The following is a 16803-nucleotide window of genomic DNA, read 5'->3' as shown; positions in this document are numbered from 1 at the left end:
GTGTGTTAAGTATCTCTACAACTTTTCAATTGCATTTTTAGCAAGTGTTACCCCCGACCACATGTGAAAGAGTTTGATTGAAAAGCAACATATTTGAACTGCCATAAACAAGTTACTAACCTTGTGAGAAAGTAAACATGTAAGAGCTCAGCAAGTAATTTAAAAGCACAGTCTACCAATAATTTGGTGTTTTATGCACTCAATTTTGTAAGTGTTTGGAAAACCTGTGCTCTCTGGCCTACATTGGCTTCACCAACTCCTCAATTAAAGTTTTTGCCCTTCTGTTCAAGTCTCTATGGTTCACCGACTTGTAATCTCTTTAATCTGCATGAACCTCCAAGAACTGTGTTCCTTCAATGCTGGCCTCCAGTGCATCATCGATTTTTAGTTGCTCCACCATTGGCAAACGTGTCTTCAGCTGCCTGGATTCTAAACTCTGAAATTTCCCTCCAAAACCCCTCTCCTTCTGTCTCATCCTTAAAAACTACTTTTTTGACTGAGCTTTTGATTACCTGTCCTAGTATAATCCTTCTTTTGACTTAATTTCTCTGATTTGTGAAGCACCGTTGGAATGTTTCACAATGTTAAAGGTGCTGTAGAAATGCAATATTTTAAATATATAGTTATCCCCATAGCAACGTTTAGTTACTAATATTGATCACAGTAAAACTAACCAAGTCTGAATCATACAATTTCACAGCTTAATCTTATTTTAAAGATTGCAGCATGCCACTTGTCAGCCCAAGCCTGGATATTGTCCAGGCCTTGCTGCATTTGGACATGGACTGCTTCAGTATCTCAGGAGTCGCGAATGGTGCTGAACATTGTGCGATTCTCATGGAACATCCCCACTTCTGACCTGATGATAGAAGAAAGGTCATTGATGAAGCAGCTGAAGTTGGTTGTGCTGAGGAACTCCTGCAGTGATGTCCTGGAGCTAAGATGACTGACCTCCAGCAGCCATCTTCCTTTGTGCTAGGTCTGACTCCAACCAGCGGAGAGTTCTGATTCCCATTGACTCCAGTTTTGCTAGGGCTCCTTGATGCCACACTAGGTCAAATATTGCCTTGATGTCAAGGGCAGTCACTCTCACGTCACCTCTTGATTTCAGCTCTTTTGTCCATGTTTGAACCAAGGCTATAATGTAGTCAGGAGTTGAGTGGCCCTGGCGGAACCCAAACTGGGTGTCAGTGAGCAGGTTATTGCTAAGCAAGTGCTGCTTGATAGCACTGTTGATGACCCCTTCCATTACTTTACTGATGGTCAAGAGTAGACTAATGGGGTGGTAATTGGCCGGGTTGGATTTGTCCTGCTTTTTGTGAACAGGACATACCTGGGCAATTTTCCACATAGCCAGATAGTTGCCAGTGTTGTAGCTGTACTGGAACAGCTTGGCTAGCAGTGCGGCAAGTTCTGGAACACATGTCTTCAGTACTGTTGCCAGAATATTATCAGGGCCCATAGCCTTTGCAGTATCCAGTGCCTTCAGCCGTTTCTTGATATCACGTGGAGTGAATCGAATTGGCTGAAGACTGGCATCTGTGATGTGGGGACCTCCAGAGGAGGCTGAGAGGGATCATCCACTCAGCACTTCTGGCTGAAGATTTTTGCAAATGCTTCCGCCTTATCTTTTGCTGTGCTGGGCTTCTCCGTCATTGAGGATGGGGATATTTGTGGAGCCTCCTCCAGTGAGTGTAGTTGTCCATCACCATTTACGACTGCATGTGACAGAACTGCAGAGCTTTGATCTGATTTGTTGGTTGTGGAATCGCTTAACTCTGTCTATCATTTGCTGCCTATGCTGTTTGGCACGCAAGTAGTCCTGTGTTATAACTTCACCAGGTTGACACCTCATTTTTAGGTATGCCTGGTGCTGCTTCTGGCATGCACCTGCACTCTCCATTGAACCAAGGTTGATCCCCTGGCTTGATGGTAATGGTAGATATGCCGGGCCATGAGGTTACAGATTATGTTTGAGTACAATTCTGCTGCTGATGGCACCTCATGGATGCCCAGTCTTGAGTTGCTAGATCTGTTAGAAATTTAACATGGTGGCAGTGTCACACTACATGAAGGAGGGTATCCTCAATGTGAAGGCAGGACTTTGTCTCCACAATGACTGTGTGGTGGTCACTCCTACCGATACTGTCATGGACAGCTGCATCTGCAGCAGGCAGGTTAGTGAGTATGAGGTCCAGTATGTTTTTCCCTCTTGTTGGTTCCCTCACCACCTGCCACAGACCTAGTCTAGCAGCTATGTCCTTTAGGACTCGGCCAACTCTGTCAATAGTGGTGCTGCCGAGCCACTGTTGGTGATGGACATTCTGCACCCTTATCACCCTCAGTGCTTCCTCCAAGTGATGTTCAACATGGAGGAGCACTGATTCATCAGCTGAGGGAGGGCGGTATGTGGTAATCAACAGGAGGTTTCCTGCCTATGTTTGACCTGATGCCATGAGACTTCATGGGGCCCGGAGCCGATGTTGAGGATTTCCAGGGCAACTCCCTCCTGACTGTATACCACCTTTGCTGGTGGGACAGGACCAGGATGGTGATGTCTGGGACATTGTGGATGACTATGTCAGGCCGTTTCTTGACTAGTCTGTGAGACAGCTCTCCCAATTCTGGCACTAGCTCCCAGATGTTAGTAAGGAGGACTTTGCAGGGTCGACAGGACTGCGATTGCCATCGTCATTTCTGTTGCCTAGGTCAATGCTGGGTGGTCTCTCTGGTTTCATTCCTTTATTTAATGTGACCTTGTAGCGGTTTGTTACAACTGAGTGGCTTGCCAGGCCATTTCAGAGGGCATTTAAAACTCAACCACACGTAGGCAAGACCAGGTAAGGACGACAGGTTTCCTTCCATTAAACCAGATGGGTTTTTTACAACAATCAGCAATGATTTCATGGTCACCATTAGACTTTTAATTACAGATTTTTATTGAATTCAAATTCCACTATCTGCTGTGGATTCGAACCTGGGTCCCCAGAGCATCTGGGTGTCTGGATTTCTAGTCTAGCGACAATACCACTATGCCATCACCTCCCCCTCATGGTCCATCCTAGTCCGCGAGTGTCCTTGTCTTATGCGTTACTGTGCCGTTATGTAGGCTGAGATAGGGGTGAGCAGTAGGGAGTGGGTGTTGATTTATGGCCTGTTTCAAAGAGCACTGCTTTTCCTTGGGCGTTTTTTATTACAAGTACATGCCTCCGGATGGCACAGATCCTGAAATAACAACAGTAACATCAGGAATGGTTTTGTTGTCTTTTGATGTTTCTGTAAACAGAAGAAAAAGCCTTTCCCTGAATCTGACCTTCTAGTCTTGATCTTGACTCTGATGTGGTTGATGTCAATAGCCTGTTTGTTAATCTAAACTTGGATCAGAGGGTAATGTGCTGGGCTGTTGGGTGATAGGACTGCTGATGAAGCACATGATGAAGTGCATGACTTTTTACTTACTTGACGATTCAGGTCCCATTTTTTCGATCCATCGTTTATTGACCTGCAGGCTTTATGGGTAAACTTGGCAACTAATTTCGATAGAGTTTTTGAGCCATTTGTGATATTGAGTTTTACATCTCATCACCTCCCTTTGCATGGTCTGTGTAATATATTCTGCTGTGAAAGGTGTATGCAGATAATTCAAGGATGGGGGCTTGTTAGACTCTAAATCTAATGCATTCCTTCAAAGCTGGTCTTTATCTCCTTCAGGCTGCACTCTTTTTTGGGAGGAGTTAATAGGTTTTGAATTGGAAAGAGCGTTTCAATGACCCGTGCACCTTTTGTTAACGTTGATGCAAAACAATTAAAATTTATTATTAATTGTTTGTACTTCTTTTGTAGACTGAGCACGTGCCTCTGACACGTTAGGGAAACTGATGAGAGGAGTTTCTGGTTCTTAAGGTTTATGCTACTGGACTAGTAATCCAGAGGCCTGGACTAATGACCCAGAGACATGAGTTCAAATCCCACCACAGCAGCTGGGCAATTTAAATTCCGTTAATTAAATAAATCTGGAATAACCATAAAAACAAGAACTTATATAGTGCATTTAGTGTAAAGAAACATCCCAGGGTGCTTCACAGGTACCTCATAAAACAAAGTATGTCTAGGCAGACGGCCATGGGCTCTTTATAGGTCTGTAGCATCGGCATGCCAATCCACAAAATTTGCTGGATTGGGTATCTATTTAGGCTTGTGTTTCTCACATGCTGAGCGGTCCAATTTTGAATGTCATGTGCTTTGTAGATTTGTCAAGATTTCTCTTGCTATTAAGCTCAACTTTTATAGTGTGATTGCAGAGTAACACTTGGGAGGGTGGGGAAGGCATTGGGGTAACTGGGATTATTAATCAATTGTCTTGGAAATTATAGTACAGACCAACAATCCAAAAGGTCTTTTGTCTGTTCCAAAACCTTTTAATTATTCGTGCAATGACTGAAATGTGTGGCATTTTATAATGTAATCTATTAGCTCTTATTGGCACTGATTTGTCAGTCCTGGTCTGGGGAAATTTTTAAGCCTGGAGTCCATGAAGAATTGTAGTTCAGATATTGAATGGCTCTTCAAAGGTATGTTTGGATCATTAATATTGATCCCCTGATTTAGTTTGGAGAAAGACCTAATGTAGTTCAGTGAGGACATCAGTAGAATATCTGCTACAAAAAAGCACTGCCCATTGTATTCCAAGGTCATGCAGACTAGGAAACTCTCATTCCTGGCCTTTCCTAACCTAGATGGTCTTTGTTCAGAGGTTAGCAGGATTACTGCAGTTGATTTGGTTCCCATAGCTTAAGGAGCGGAAACTAGGCTTGACTTCCTGCTCCTGTTCACTACCTGTGATAGTGCATTCTTGCATGTGTTACTGCACATGGTTGGTTGTTTGGGTGCATACATGCATAAGTTTGCATTGAGGAAATGCTGCGTTGCCAGAGGTGCTCCCCTTTGGATGAGACAACAAGGCCTTGTCAGGAGATCCTACCAACATTTCTGCCCTTATCCTGGCCAACATTCCTTCCCTCAACCAACAAACACCCCTGAAAAATAATTAATGATATTCATCTCCTCATCCTGTGCAGAAAACAGCTAGTGTGGGTTTCATTACTTCGTTTGTGTGAAAAGTCTGAAACTTTGATAGTAAACTTTTATGTATTGCCAGAATTCTTCAGAATAGAGAGGCATGGGTGTTTTGCACAATAAGTATTGCATGACTTTGTGAGTCACTATCCCATGTCAATTATTGATTATATCCTACAGAGCTTGTCTGGACAGCAAAATAGAAGCCCTGGGCCTTCACTTTGCCATGTTCATACCCACCCTGGAAATTCAGTGCACTTCAGAGCAGAAAGAGAAATGGCTGCACCTGTCTTACACCCAGCAGATCATCGGCACCTATGCCCAGACAGAGCTGGGCCACGGTTAGTGTTTCCAGAAGGATGATTAGGTACTTGAGCACATGGTCTCCAAATGTGGCACTACAAAATTGTGAATATGACCTGGCAGGCAAAATGCCCTCATCTCAGCTAAATGCAATTCAAAAGCACTGGTGCAAGGGTAGTGGGTGGGCTGCAGGTACTTGGGTGTACAACGAGTTCCTTACCTTGGCACTGCTGTCGAGGCAGAGGCCATGCAGCAGGAAGATGGTGAAGAAAACTGGTGGGCCATCCTTGCACACCAAGGATGTGGGTGGAACATGCTGGCCCATCTCTTGGCTGGCTTTGGTGGAGGGATGAGGGCTGGTCACTTACCCAAGGTTAGCTGAGGACAAGCATGTGGCACAAATAGACTGATGAAGATGTCATTTTGCAAAATATGGGTTGGAATATTCATCTAACTCAGCTAAGAGGAAAGTGAGAATGGATCATTCAAGACTGGAACTGTTCATAACTCAAACTAAAAAAAAATGCAAAATAATCTTAGCCTTGTTTATTGATGAATGAAACCCAGTATCATTCTGCCAAAGCCAGATTGAAATCAAAATCTGGTGTTTACGGATTTCTGTAATGATGCAGGCTTTTATTTCTATCCTATTAAAATGTTTTGGGAATGAATGTTTCGTGCCATTTTGCACTGGTTTGTACTCCAATATACTATGGTACGTACCATTCAATTTTCATTTACCCAACCGAGCTCCCCATATTCATCCTGGCACAAGAAGAGTTGATCTTGAGGTGTTCTGTTTGGTACACCTGATATTCCATGACCATGACCATGACTCCAACCTGTCTTATCCTTCCTGCTCCTATCTGCCCTTTCCTAGGTCTTTACTTGGGTGGGTTTGACCCAACCCTGTCTACGAGTGAATGTTGACTAATTCTCTAATTCACTAAATGCTCAATGGTGCCTGTCCACTTATATTGGTTGCTGGCCAATTGGTGTTTTTGCATTTGGTGCTTTGCCTAGAATGCATGCTGTGGATCGCTTTACAGAATTCATGCTGTTAATTTATGGCCATTGTAATAATGGATAGCAAGCAGTGCCTTTGGCGAGATATCTGGATGGTCTAATTCACTGGCGTTACAATGTGAAATAAGATGCATAAGTCTCAGCTTCTCCTGTTGCAATCAGTTCTGATGATCGACTGAGTGCAAAGCATGTACTTCTCTCTTCTCATTTGGCTGACACAACACCCCTCAAGCCTATTTAGTATTTAATCCAGCCAATGTGTGAATCTGGTCTGTTTAACCCAAGAGTACATTAAATCTCAGCACACATGCGTGTGGTATGTGCATGTGAGAGGTTGTGAATGCACAACCAATGCATCTCTCAGAGTAGCCTGGTGCCTCTTACTTAAATGCAGTGAACTGTATAGGCTGTAGAAGTAAAAAGTGTATCTCCCTACCTCAACTTTTATTTATTTTATGACAAAATGGCTCAAAGGAGAAGGTTTTTGTGGGCGTGAGCATTTTGAAAGTACTCTAATTTCACCCCTCAGCCTCTCAGTTAAGTGAGTAAGGCCTCAGTGATCTGGGATTGGACAGGTTCGTTCGCTCTGAGGTGATATAAAATATTGAAGTGATGTAAAATATTGAGTTGTATATCATCTGCTTTGAGATGAAATTAAGCACTGAAACTGCAGAAACAGGATGCAAAATACTGCAAGTTGATCAGCACTTGGAAAGAAAAGCTGACTAATGCTGTCAAAGGGCCTCGATGACAACTGTTACCTCTATCTTTTCTCATTACAGTTGCTGATTTACCTGCTGTATATGTCCACCGTTTTTATTTTTCTGTTACAAAGTCCTGTACATAACTATAAAAATTTGAGGCATTCAAAAAACAGAATCTTTATGACACAAATTGGTGCTTGTTTCATTGAGTGCTCATCACTGAGTCTTTTTTAAGAACTTTATATAATTGACAGATTCGGTGGTGGTTTTCCTTTGGTTTATCATTAGCGGAGAGCTGGCCAACTCCCAGCTGTTGACAGCTGGTGCACGAGTACAGACAAAAATGTCAATCAGGAAATATTGCAGTCAAGTAATGTCACTAATATCCAGGTTTCATGGGAAATCCTAGGACTCCACTTGAAAGAGTTAACCCAGGAGGCGATTGCAGGTCTCAAATACACTGATCTGGGCAAAACACACCAGTGTGTATTTTGTGACAGTGCAGGACAGTGGATGCCCAAATGGCTTTTTGTCGGTCTCGATGCCACTAATGACTGTGATTAATTTCTGATCCAAATTCAACACTTTGCACTAATAATTCCACCTTGATTGACAGTAACTGCTGCAGCATGCAAGAGTTAATCAAATCTCTAATGAAACTCGTGTGTGTGTGTGTGTGTGTCTGTCTGTCTCTGTTTGACCCTTCTTGTTCCTGTCGCTGCAATCCTTCCGCCTGTGTCTCCACAGCTATGTGCACCGTGGACGGCCAGGGCCCCTGGATCTCCACCTGGGTATGTTCTTGCCCACCATCCTCAACCAGGCTACTCCTGAACAGCAAGATCGCTTCTTCATGCCAGCTTGGAACCTGCAGATCATTGGCACCTATGCCCAGACTGAGATGGGACATGGTACAGTACAGTAATTTAGTTAGAATTTAATTCAACTCTGACCTCTCAGCCTTTTCAGTCCTTTAAAGCTTCTGGGCTCATGACACTATGCCCACTTGATAATGGGGTTGATGGTTTATCCCGTACTTCTCATATGAATCCCATGTTAGTCCTGCACACAGCTAGCCAATAGAGATATGGTTTGGACGGGGGACTGTTTCTGTGCTTTTGCACAGTTCTCCCAGCTTTGTATGTGGGTGATTGACACTCTAATGCATTCCCACCATCATTGCCGTTGGATGAACCCATTGGGCCATCATTGGATTTACAGATTTAAAGAAGCAATTGTGCTCTGAATGACCCTCTTCTTTTTCTCCCAATTCGCTCTTCCGTAAGTATAAGACAGATATTTCTGTTCTTTCAGAGCCACTCTTTGCATCACTGTATTACCAATGACAAGCAAACCATCTGCAAACTTTACTACTTTTTAAGGGGGAGAAATTTAACATTTTTGCATTAGTTTCTGGGAGATGTCAGTGGTAGAAAATGGGACACATTTCTACCCAAACACTCCCAAAGCAGTGCATGGCTTGGTCAATGTATATTTTTATTGTCCCAACAACAGGCTTTAGCCCATCCTTTACCCTTTCCTGCATGGAGCATCGATACTCACTCACAAAACCCCCTCCCATGTTCCCAGAGACATTTTGTCTCCCCACATTCTGACTTCAAATAGAAAACAATTCTATCAATCAGTAGTTTACAGAAACCCTCTTGTATCCAGTCAGTAAGTACAAAACATACACCAAAATCTAATACGGATAGATAGAGCCTCCCCACTCCCTGCAGAGTCTGTCCTGGCCTAGTTTGTGAAATGCCTGTTTCCCATACCAGCCACTTAGAGTTCTGTGCCATAGACTGGTGCCAAGAGAGATCTCCATCTCAACCCACTGACATTGGAGCCAAGCGGGTGCCAGAGACAGGTGAACTTCATCCATTGGATTGAAGCCCAGTTATCAGAAAACTTCTTAAGGTGCAGTTTTTTCTTGCAGAAGAAGTATTGTTGTCCACTGCACAATTTATCTAATTTCTCCTGAAGCAATAGTTTGCTGCTCGACTCAGCATAAGCTATACTGAGAGTGCGGTGTATCATTGCACTCTCTTTTTTTAAAACAGGGGTATTTGGTTTACCATACAATGCCACTATACGGAGTCCTAACTAGCGTTTTGAAGTGGAATGAATGCAATCCCAATACCAGTAGGCAAAGTTCATCAGTTACATTACTCAAATGAGGGATTCTTGTAGTTAAGACATTATTGTGGGGGAGGGAGACTTTTTACAAAATGGCTTATGGTGTAATTGTGTTTCTCCCTGCCCCCACCCAACCCAGTTTCCTAGTGGAATCTTCATTAGATTCTCATTTCCGCGAATAATTTTTGAATGGATTAAACTCTAAAAATTTTGGACCAATTAAATCCTATTCAGGGAACCTCCCAATCAAATAGGGTGGGTGACGATTTGTTGCCACATGCTGTTTGTGCAGATGTACAGGTGCCTAAACCCATTGTTGTATTTATGTTGTCCAGTAATGTTAAATGCTTGGAGAGTACCTAATGTTTGTTTACTCCTTCATGTATTCTCTGTCCCCTCTTTCTCTCTCTCTTCCCACCCACCTCTTTCACACCCATCCCTTTAACATGGTCAAAGGTATTAAACAGATTGCAGCCTTTTCCAAGAGTGGGACACCAAGTGCCATTCTGTACAAAAATCTATAATATTTTAGTTGTCATCTTATTCAGTCTACAGAGGCCGTAAAGCAGCACCAGGACGCTTGGTGTAAATCCTAAAAGGCATGCAAACACAGCTGAGTTAACAAGATCTCTGCCTTTAGTGCATTACCAGTACCAGCTGAGTACACAACCCCTGCAACATTTTTTCCTCTCTGTAGGCTGATAGGCCAGTCTCAGATAGCTGACTCTTCATGTTGCAAGGTTGCTTGCTGATTTGGTCCTGGGGATGGTGCTGGAGCTAACTGCAGGCTTGTGAAATGAGTTGCATCCCTAAAACATACATCAGCTGCGCAGCATTGAGTCACCTCCCTAACGTCCCTGAACTGAGTCGGTACAGTAATACAGTGGACCAGCAGCAGGCCCCATTGGGGTAAGTCGTGAAACTCAGTTCATCAAACCCGATAATCCATGAGTTGGCACCAGAGCCAAATGAGTACCAGGGCTGCCAGGTTATCAATTAAAAAACCTAATTGGTTCAGTAATACCTACCACCCATTCCAGTCTGGCCTACATACCACTCCCACTTCAGTTGGTTCACTCCTCTTGCTCTCAAGTGGAATAGGGGGCCCCTGCAGACAAAACATCATTATTCAAGGTGAAGGTCTACCACCTCCTCGACAATTGGGTATTGGCAACACATGTGGTCTTCCATTGTCAGCCCACATCCTGAGAATTTTCTTTTTGAAAAGACCTCAGAAGGGTGAAAATATTTTGCTGTACTGTGCGCGCTGAATCTTGAGTGAGACTGCCATTTTTAGTTCTTTGTTGCATTCAGGCTCATTCATCCGAGGCTTGGAGACGACTGCAACCTATGACCCATCAACTCAAGAGTTTGTGCTGAACAGCCCAACTGTGACCTCCATCAAATGGTGGCCTGGAGGATGTAAGTGAGCCTGGTGATGTTTACTACTGGGTGGAAGGGGAACCCTTTAGCTATCGTACAGGAAGCAAGGGGCTGGTGCAAATACCTAAGATGTTGCAGTATTCTATACGCCTGGTAAATCACTGCCCCTGTTTCATGGATCGGCATTTGAATTCTGGGTGGAAAAACCTGCCTTAGAACTGGCCTATTTTTGATCGGGATGTCTGAAAGTTTCAAAGCTGTGAAATGGGCACCAACAAGTCTGATTATTCATGCCTATTTCTCTTTCACTTAATTTATCCAGATTGTAAAGCATATTAATTCATGAGATTATTAAGATCTTCAATTAATTTTTATAAGCAGCAAATCAAATATTAGAACTTAAGGCTGTAAAAATGGTGGAAGCAATTTCAAGAATAACTTTGAAAGCAGTGTTGGATATTTTTTTGACAGGGAGAAAATTGCAGGGCTGTGGGGGATAAAGCGCTTTCGAAAACTGATAGACCTGTACTATACAATTCTTCGATTATGCAATTTGTTTTTAGCCTGGTTCTCTCATCATCTTACTCCTTTCCCTGGGCCTTTAGGAAGGGTGAATGAGAGAACTTTCCTGACTTGAACTGACTTGTACCTATTCCTCTCTGTTGAATTTGCCTTTTGTTTTCATAGTGGGGAAGACCTCAAACCATGCTATCGTCCTTGCTCAGCTCTACACCCAGGGTCAGTGCAAAGGTCTGCATGCTTTCATTGTGCCAATCCGCAAGATGGGTACCCATGAACCTCTACCTGGTAAGGAGCCGGATGTATTGTGCTGCAATTCTTGATTCAGGACTTTCCCCCACCCCTAAATCTAACGCCACACATTCTTGCTGGAGTCCAGCTGCCATTTATCAAGGGATATGAACAAAGGGTGGATAAGTAGGACTGAGGTGCAAATCAGCCATGACCTAATTGAATGGCAGAACAGGCTCGAGGGGCCGACTGGCCTGCTCCTGCTCCTATGACTAAACCATGAATTTTCTCACTGCTGAACTTAATGGAATTTCTAGCAGGATTCAATTGATATTTATCATGAGTAGGAACCCTGGCTGGCACCTTTTATTTTATTTTTGTTTTGCTCTGCTTACTGCAGTCATCCAACAAAGCTGAGGGATACTGGGGTCGTAGTGGTATTGTCACTGGACTGGTATTCTAGAGACCCAGGGTAATGCTCTGGGGACGTTGGTTTGAATCCCACCACAGCAGATGGTGGAATTTTGAATTCAATAAAAATCTGGAAATAAAAGTCTAATGATGACCATAAAGCTATTGTCAATTGTCGTAAAAACTCATCTGGTTCATTACTGTCCTTTTGGGAAGGAAATCTGCTGTCCTTACCTGGTCTGGTCTGCATGTGACTCCAGACCCAAGGCAATGTGGTTGACTCTTAAATGCTCTCTGAACAAGTGCAACTAGGGATAGGCAATAAAGGCTGACCTAGCCAGCGACGTCCACACCCTATGAATGAATAAATAAAAAATAAAATTGCAGTGCACCACTTATCAGACTTTCCTGTATGACTCATTGTTACATGAAGTGATGCAAGCTTGGGAGGAACAGGTGACTTGGGACCTATGGTTCTCAAAGCTCTTCACCACTTGGCTTTTCTTCATGTCATGTCCGGGTGTTTTTTAGATTAATTAATGGAGATTGATTGCTATGATTAGTTAACAACTCCATTATTGTTGTCATGTGACTATCAGGATGGTGGTAGGTGAACCAGACGGACTTATTTTTGTTCTGCTATTTCATGGATCCGACGTGCATACTAAGCTAGCCTGGGGACACAAGTCCTGCTGTTTGTAGTGTTGGCCAGCCAATGAGGTAATGTCCACCAAGGCCCTGCATGCTCATCATTTAGCAGTAGTTACAGTCCAGTAGCAGTTAACTGGGACTTTTTTGTCTTGGAGGTTCTTTTGTCTACTGGTCATGCATGATCCAGAGTACGTAATCAGGCCCAGCCTGGAAGGCCAGGTCAGACAGTTGGAAGTATGGTAGCATGATGCTGGACTTGAGGCTTGGACTAATAATCTGGAGATATAAGTTTAAATCCCATCACAGCAGCTGGAGAACTAATCAAATAAATCTGGAATAAAAAGCTAGTACCTTGAAACCACTGCATTATCATTAAAAGCCTACCTGGTTGATTCTTAACTGCTTTCTTAAATGGCCTAGCAAGCCACTCAAGGCAGCTAACTTTCTCAAGGACATTTGGGAATGGGCAATGAATGCTGGCCTTGCCTTAGAGTCCGTGTCCTGTGAAGAATTAAAGAAAGGAGTTTGCCTGGATTGCTGCCAATGTTGTTTCACCGACCTCTGCCTTCCCCTCTGCTCTCTAGGTGTAGTGGTCGGTGATATTGGACCGAAGTTTGGATATGATGAGGTGGATAATGGTTACCTGAAGCTGGAGAATGTCCGTGTTCCACGTGAGAACATGCTGATGAGATATGCAAAGGTATGAGATATGCAAAGGTAATATAGAGGACAACAGGTGTGGCAATGCTTATACTGACAACATGGTTAGAATCTGCCTTACTCATTCTCTGTTCATGATGTTTTCTCTATTGGGCTTTCTAATGTCAACTTCAAAGTACTGACCAAAAGCAGAACTGAATGCAGTGAGGAAGCTGAATTAATTATTAAAACTTTGAATTCTTAAGCAACTTGTGTTAATGACAATATTTCTACTGATGATCGAGCTTCTGCTCACTGTCATTTAGTAACTTCTCCTTGCCTGCACATGTTACTGACGATCTCCACTGATGTTAATCCAGCTTCCTTGCATGTTAGGTTCCAGTAACTTCTCTCAATGTGACCTAGTATTACTGACTGTATCTCTACTTAATCTGTCTTCCTCAAAAAGCAGCTTAATGTTTGTTTATGCCTTTGATGTACCAAGACACCCTAAAATGCTTCACTCTTTTAGATGAGGAACAAAAGGGAGATACTAGAGGTGAATGGGCACAAGAGAAGTTGGCATTGCACAATATCTGCCAGCTGCTTTGGTGCACTTCGATAGACATGACACTGGTGGGGAGAGGGCACTGAGTGACAGGTAGGATGCTGGATTAACATCAGTAGAAAAACAGTAGGAATGGAACTGAGTGGGAGGTGCCATAGTGCTGGCACTAAATTGGCAGTGTTGCTTCGAGTTTGGGAAATGGGTTATGTCACACCGCTGCTAAAGGCTGGGAGCTACTCTTTCAAGGCAGGGCAGAATACAGTGAGGTTCACCCTGTTTAAAATAGTATTCTAACTGACCTGGAAGCACTTGTTGCAGACAGTAGGAGCTTGAGATGAGAAAACGCTCCATTTTCCAGTGCTAACATCCCTTGTACTGTTCATAAAAGAAACAACAGATTCTCACTGATTCACATATTGAGCTACTAAAGTTTATAGCAACACAGGTGCAACAAATGGCGTTTGTTGGCTTTTTTATAAAGGTGATGCCAGATGGGACATACATGAAGCCTCCCAGTGACAAGCTGACCTACGGCACGATGGTCTTTATACGCTCAATGATTGTGGGAGACTCGGCACATGCATTGTCTCAAGCGTGCACCATCGCCATCCGCTACAGTGCAGTCCGACACCAGTCAGAGCTGAAACCTGGGTAGGTTCTGCACTTTGTATTTAAGAGTGTGGGAGACCAGCAATATGGGTCTGTTACACTCAAATAGTCATCCACCCATATCACTAGGTGAAAGCTGGTAAGTGTCGAACTTCATTGCCATGGTCTCTGCTGTATTGATTTATCACAGTCGATGCAAATTTTAGGATGCCTGTCCTGGCCTCGTTCCTCCTAGGCTGGAGGACAGAAATAGGTCATGGTTCCTGATACTCATTGCTATCTGGAGACCAATTGACAAGGTTTAGCTGTCTTCAGTAACCCTTAATGGGTTATTGATGTTGAGTCTATATAAATCTTTTTGTTTTGGAGTATGATCAAATATGAACCTGAATACTTATAAGAGTGTGCCAGGTGGGAGCAAGTCCACTGTAGTTTGGTGATAGATTGTCATGAGTGGGCAAATTTGCAGCCCACTCATGTAGCACCCTCGCTTGAGATTATGTGTTAAGTGAAGGTCCCTAATGAAAGTCAGATTTGTATGTCATGCACTCAAAAGAAAATAATAATTCCTATGATTATGGCTGGGTTGCTTGCTACCTTTACTGGATAAAGGGAGTGAAGCTTTTAATTTAAACCATGCTTTAGCCAGACATAATCATAGGAACAGACGTAGGCCAATCAGCTCCTTGAGTCTTTTCCACCAGTCAGTTAGATCATGGCTGATCTGTGCCACATTTCCATTTACCTGCTTTAGCTCCAAATCTCTTGATGTTAACTATTGCTCAGTAGAGCAGAACTTGAAAATTGCTGAAAAGAGAGACATGTTGCTGAAGCTTTTAGCCTTGCACTCATCAGGACAAATGCAAGAATGCCAAATTTCAAATGATCACCACAAATTATACTACTGGAGAAAAGGATGCCGAAGCTGTAGTAAAAATTGTGATGGTTTGATATTTGACATTCTTACGTTTGTCCTGATGAGTGCAAGGCACAAAGCTTCGGCAACGTGTCTCTCTTTTCAGCAATATCTCTTGCTGCCATTGGAGAAAAAGGGCGTCAAATGGCCCAAAATGCATAGAATTGCCTTCACCTTTCCTGTGTAACGCAATGTAATTGGATCTTTAGCTTCTGTTTTAAGTAATGTTGCTTGTGTTTGGTCCCTCTAGTGATCCAGAACCCCAGATACTGGATTACCAGACTCAACAGTACAAGCTCTTTCCCTTACTGGTGACGGCTTATGCCTTCCGGTTTGTAGGAAGCTTCATGAGGGAGATGTACCATCGCATTACCGGGGACATGAATGATGGAGACTACAGCCAGTTACCTGAGGTATAGGGTGTGGTGTGTGAGGCTATGCTGCATTATTTTAATCGTTGTGCCTGTTTTGTCTTTTGATTGAACAATTATGCATGGAGTCTACAGTAGTTGAGCTTCTTCCAGAGCTTTCTCCGGTGTCCCATTATCCAGTTGGAGGCTCCTTCTGAGCAGAATTAGAGATTGTTAGAGAGAATGGCAGGTCCCTGTTGATGTCCTCATTGAGATTTTCCCCCATCCCCTTCCACCTATAATTTTTCCCCTCTCCTGAAAGTGCAGACTATTGAGGGGCATAGCTCATTGGTTGCTGGCTGCCCTTTACTACCTCTCCCCTTCTAACTGCTTCTGGAGTGAGTATAGATGATGAGGCTGTTCAGGTCGAGGTACATTGTGGCCCAACATGGCCCCTTTGTTTCACTCCCTCCCTCTTCCCAAACTATTGAGCTTGGCCCCACGTCGCAGCACCGTATTCACTAAGCAGTGCATGTGATTGCCACCTCATCCAGCAATTTAAACATTCACTCTCTCCACTGACGCACCGTGGCTGCAGGGTTCTACCTACAGGATGTACTGCTTTCTCGACAGCATCTTCCAAACCCATCTCCACTGTCTAGAATGTCAAGGGCAGCAGATGCATGCAAACACCACCACCTCCAAGTCACCATCTGCTTCTCTATCTGTAATCTCCTCCAGGTCTACAACCCTCCAAGATACCTGCATTCACCCAATTCCACTTCTTGGATATCTCTCATATTAATTGCTCCATTATTGGTGTCCCTACCTTCAGCTGCCCAGACCCTAAGCTCTGGATTCCCTCTCTACATCTCTCTGGCTCTTTCTCCTCCTTTAAAATGCTCTTAGTCATAGAGTCATGGAGGTCTACAGCACAGAAAAAGGCACTTCAGCCAATCGTGTCTGCGCCGGTCAAACAAGAAGCTAACAATTCTAACCCCGTTTTCCAGCAATGGGCCCCTAGCCTTGTATGCCATGGCATCACAAAATCAAATTTCACCATCTGCCATGGTGGGATTTGGATACGGGTCCCCAGAGCATTTCCCTGGGTCTCTGGAACACCAGTACAGTGACAATACCACTGCCACTGCCTCCCCTGAAACACTCCTTAATGCTCTTTAATACCGACTTCTTTGACTAAGCTTTGGCCATCTACCCTAATTTTTCCTTAAGTGGCTTACTGTCACATTTTGTTTTATAGCAAAGAAGGCTGCACAA

The 16803-nt window shown here is 43.5% G+C and overlaps 1 protein-coding gene across 4 annotated transcripts in view; it reads left to right on the top strand.

The window, feature by feature from the left end:
- Positions 1–16803, top strand: part of acox1 (acyl-CoA oxidase 1, palmitoyl) — a 44581-nt gene that overhangs the window by 15901 nt on the left and 11877 nt on the right. The window contains exons 2-8 of one of the 4 annotated variants that reach the window (XM_041217383.1): positions 5257–5417; positions 7857–8017; positions 10563–10670; positions 11319–11438; positions 13028–13143; positions 14132–14301; positions 15426–15588. In XM_041217383.1, the coding sequence (XP_041073317.1) occupies positions 5353–5417; positions 7857–8017; positions 10563–10670; positions 11319–11438; positions 13028–13143; positions 14132–14301; positions 15426–15588 (903 nt within the window). In that variant the 5' untranslated portion in view covers positions 5257–5352. The remainder of the gene's footprint in view (positions 1–5256; positions 5418–7856; positions 8018–10562; positions 10671–11318; positions 11439–13027; positions 13144–14131; positions 14302–15425; positions 15589–16803) is intronic. The other 3 variants (XM_041217381.1, XM_041217382.1, XM_041217384.1) reach the window with 3 other exon arrangements.

The sequence above is a fragment of the Carcharodon carcharias genome, chromosome 22, assembly GCF_017639515.1.
Source record: "Carcharodon carcharias isolate sCarCar2 chromosome 22, sCarCar2.pri, whole genome shotgun sequence".
Lineage (NCBI taxonomy): Eukaryota > Metazoa > Chordata > Chondrichthyes > Lamniformes > Lamnidae > Carcharodon > Carcharodon carcharias.
The sequence above is the reverse complement of the archived record's forward strand: the minus strand, read 5'-3'. Positions and strand labels throughout refer to the sequence as shown.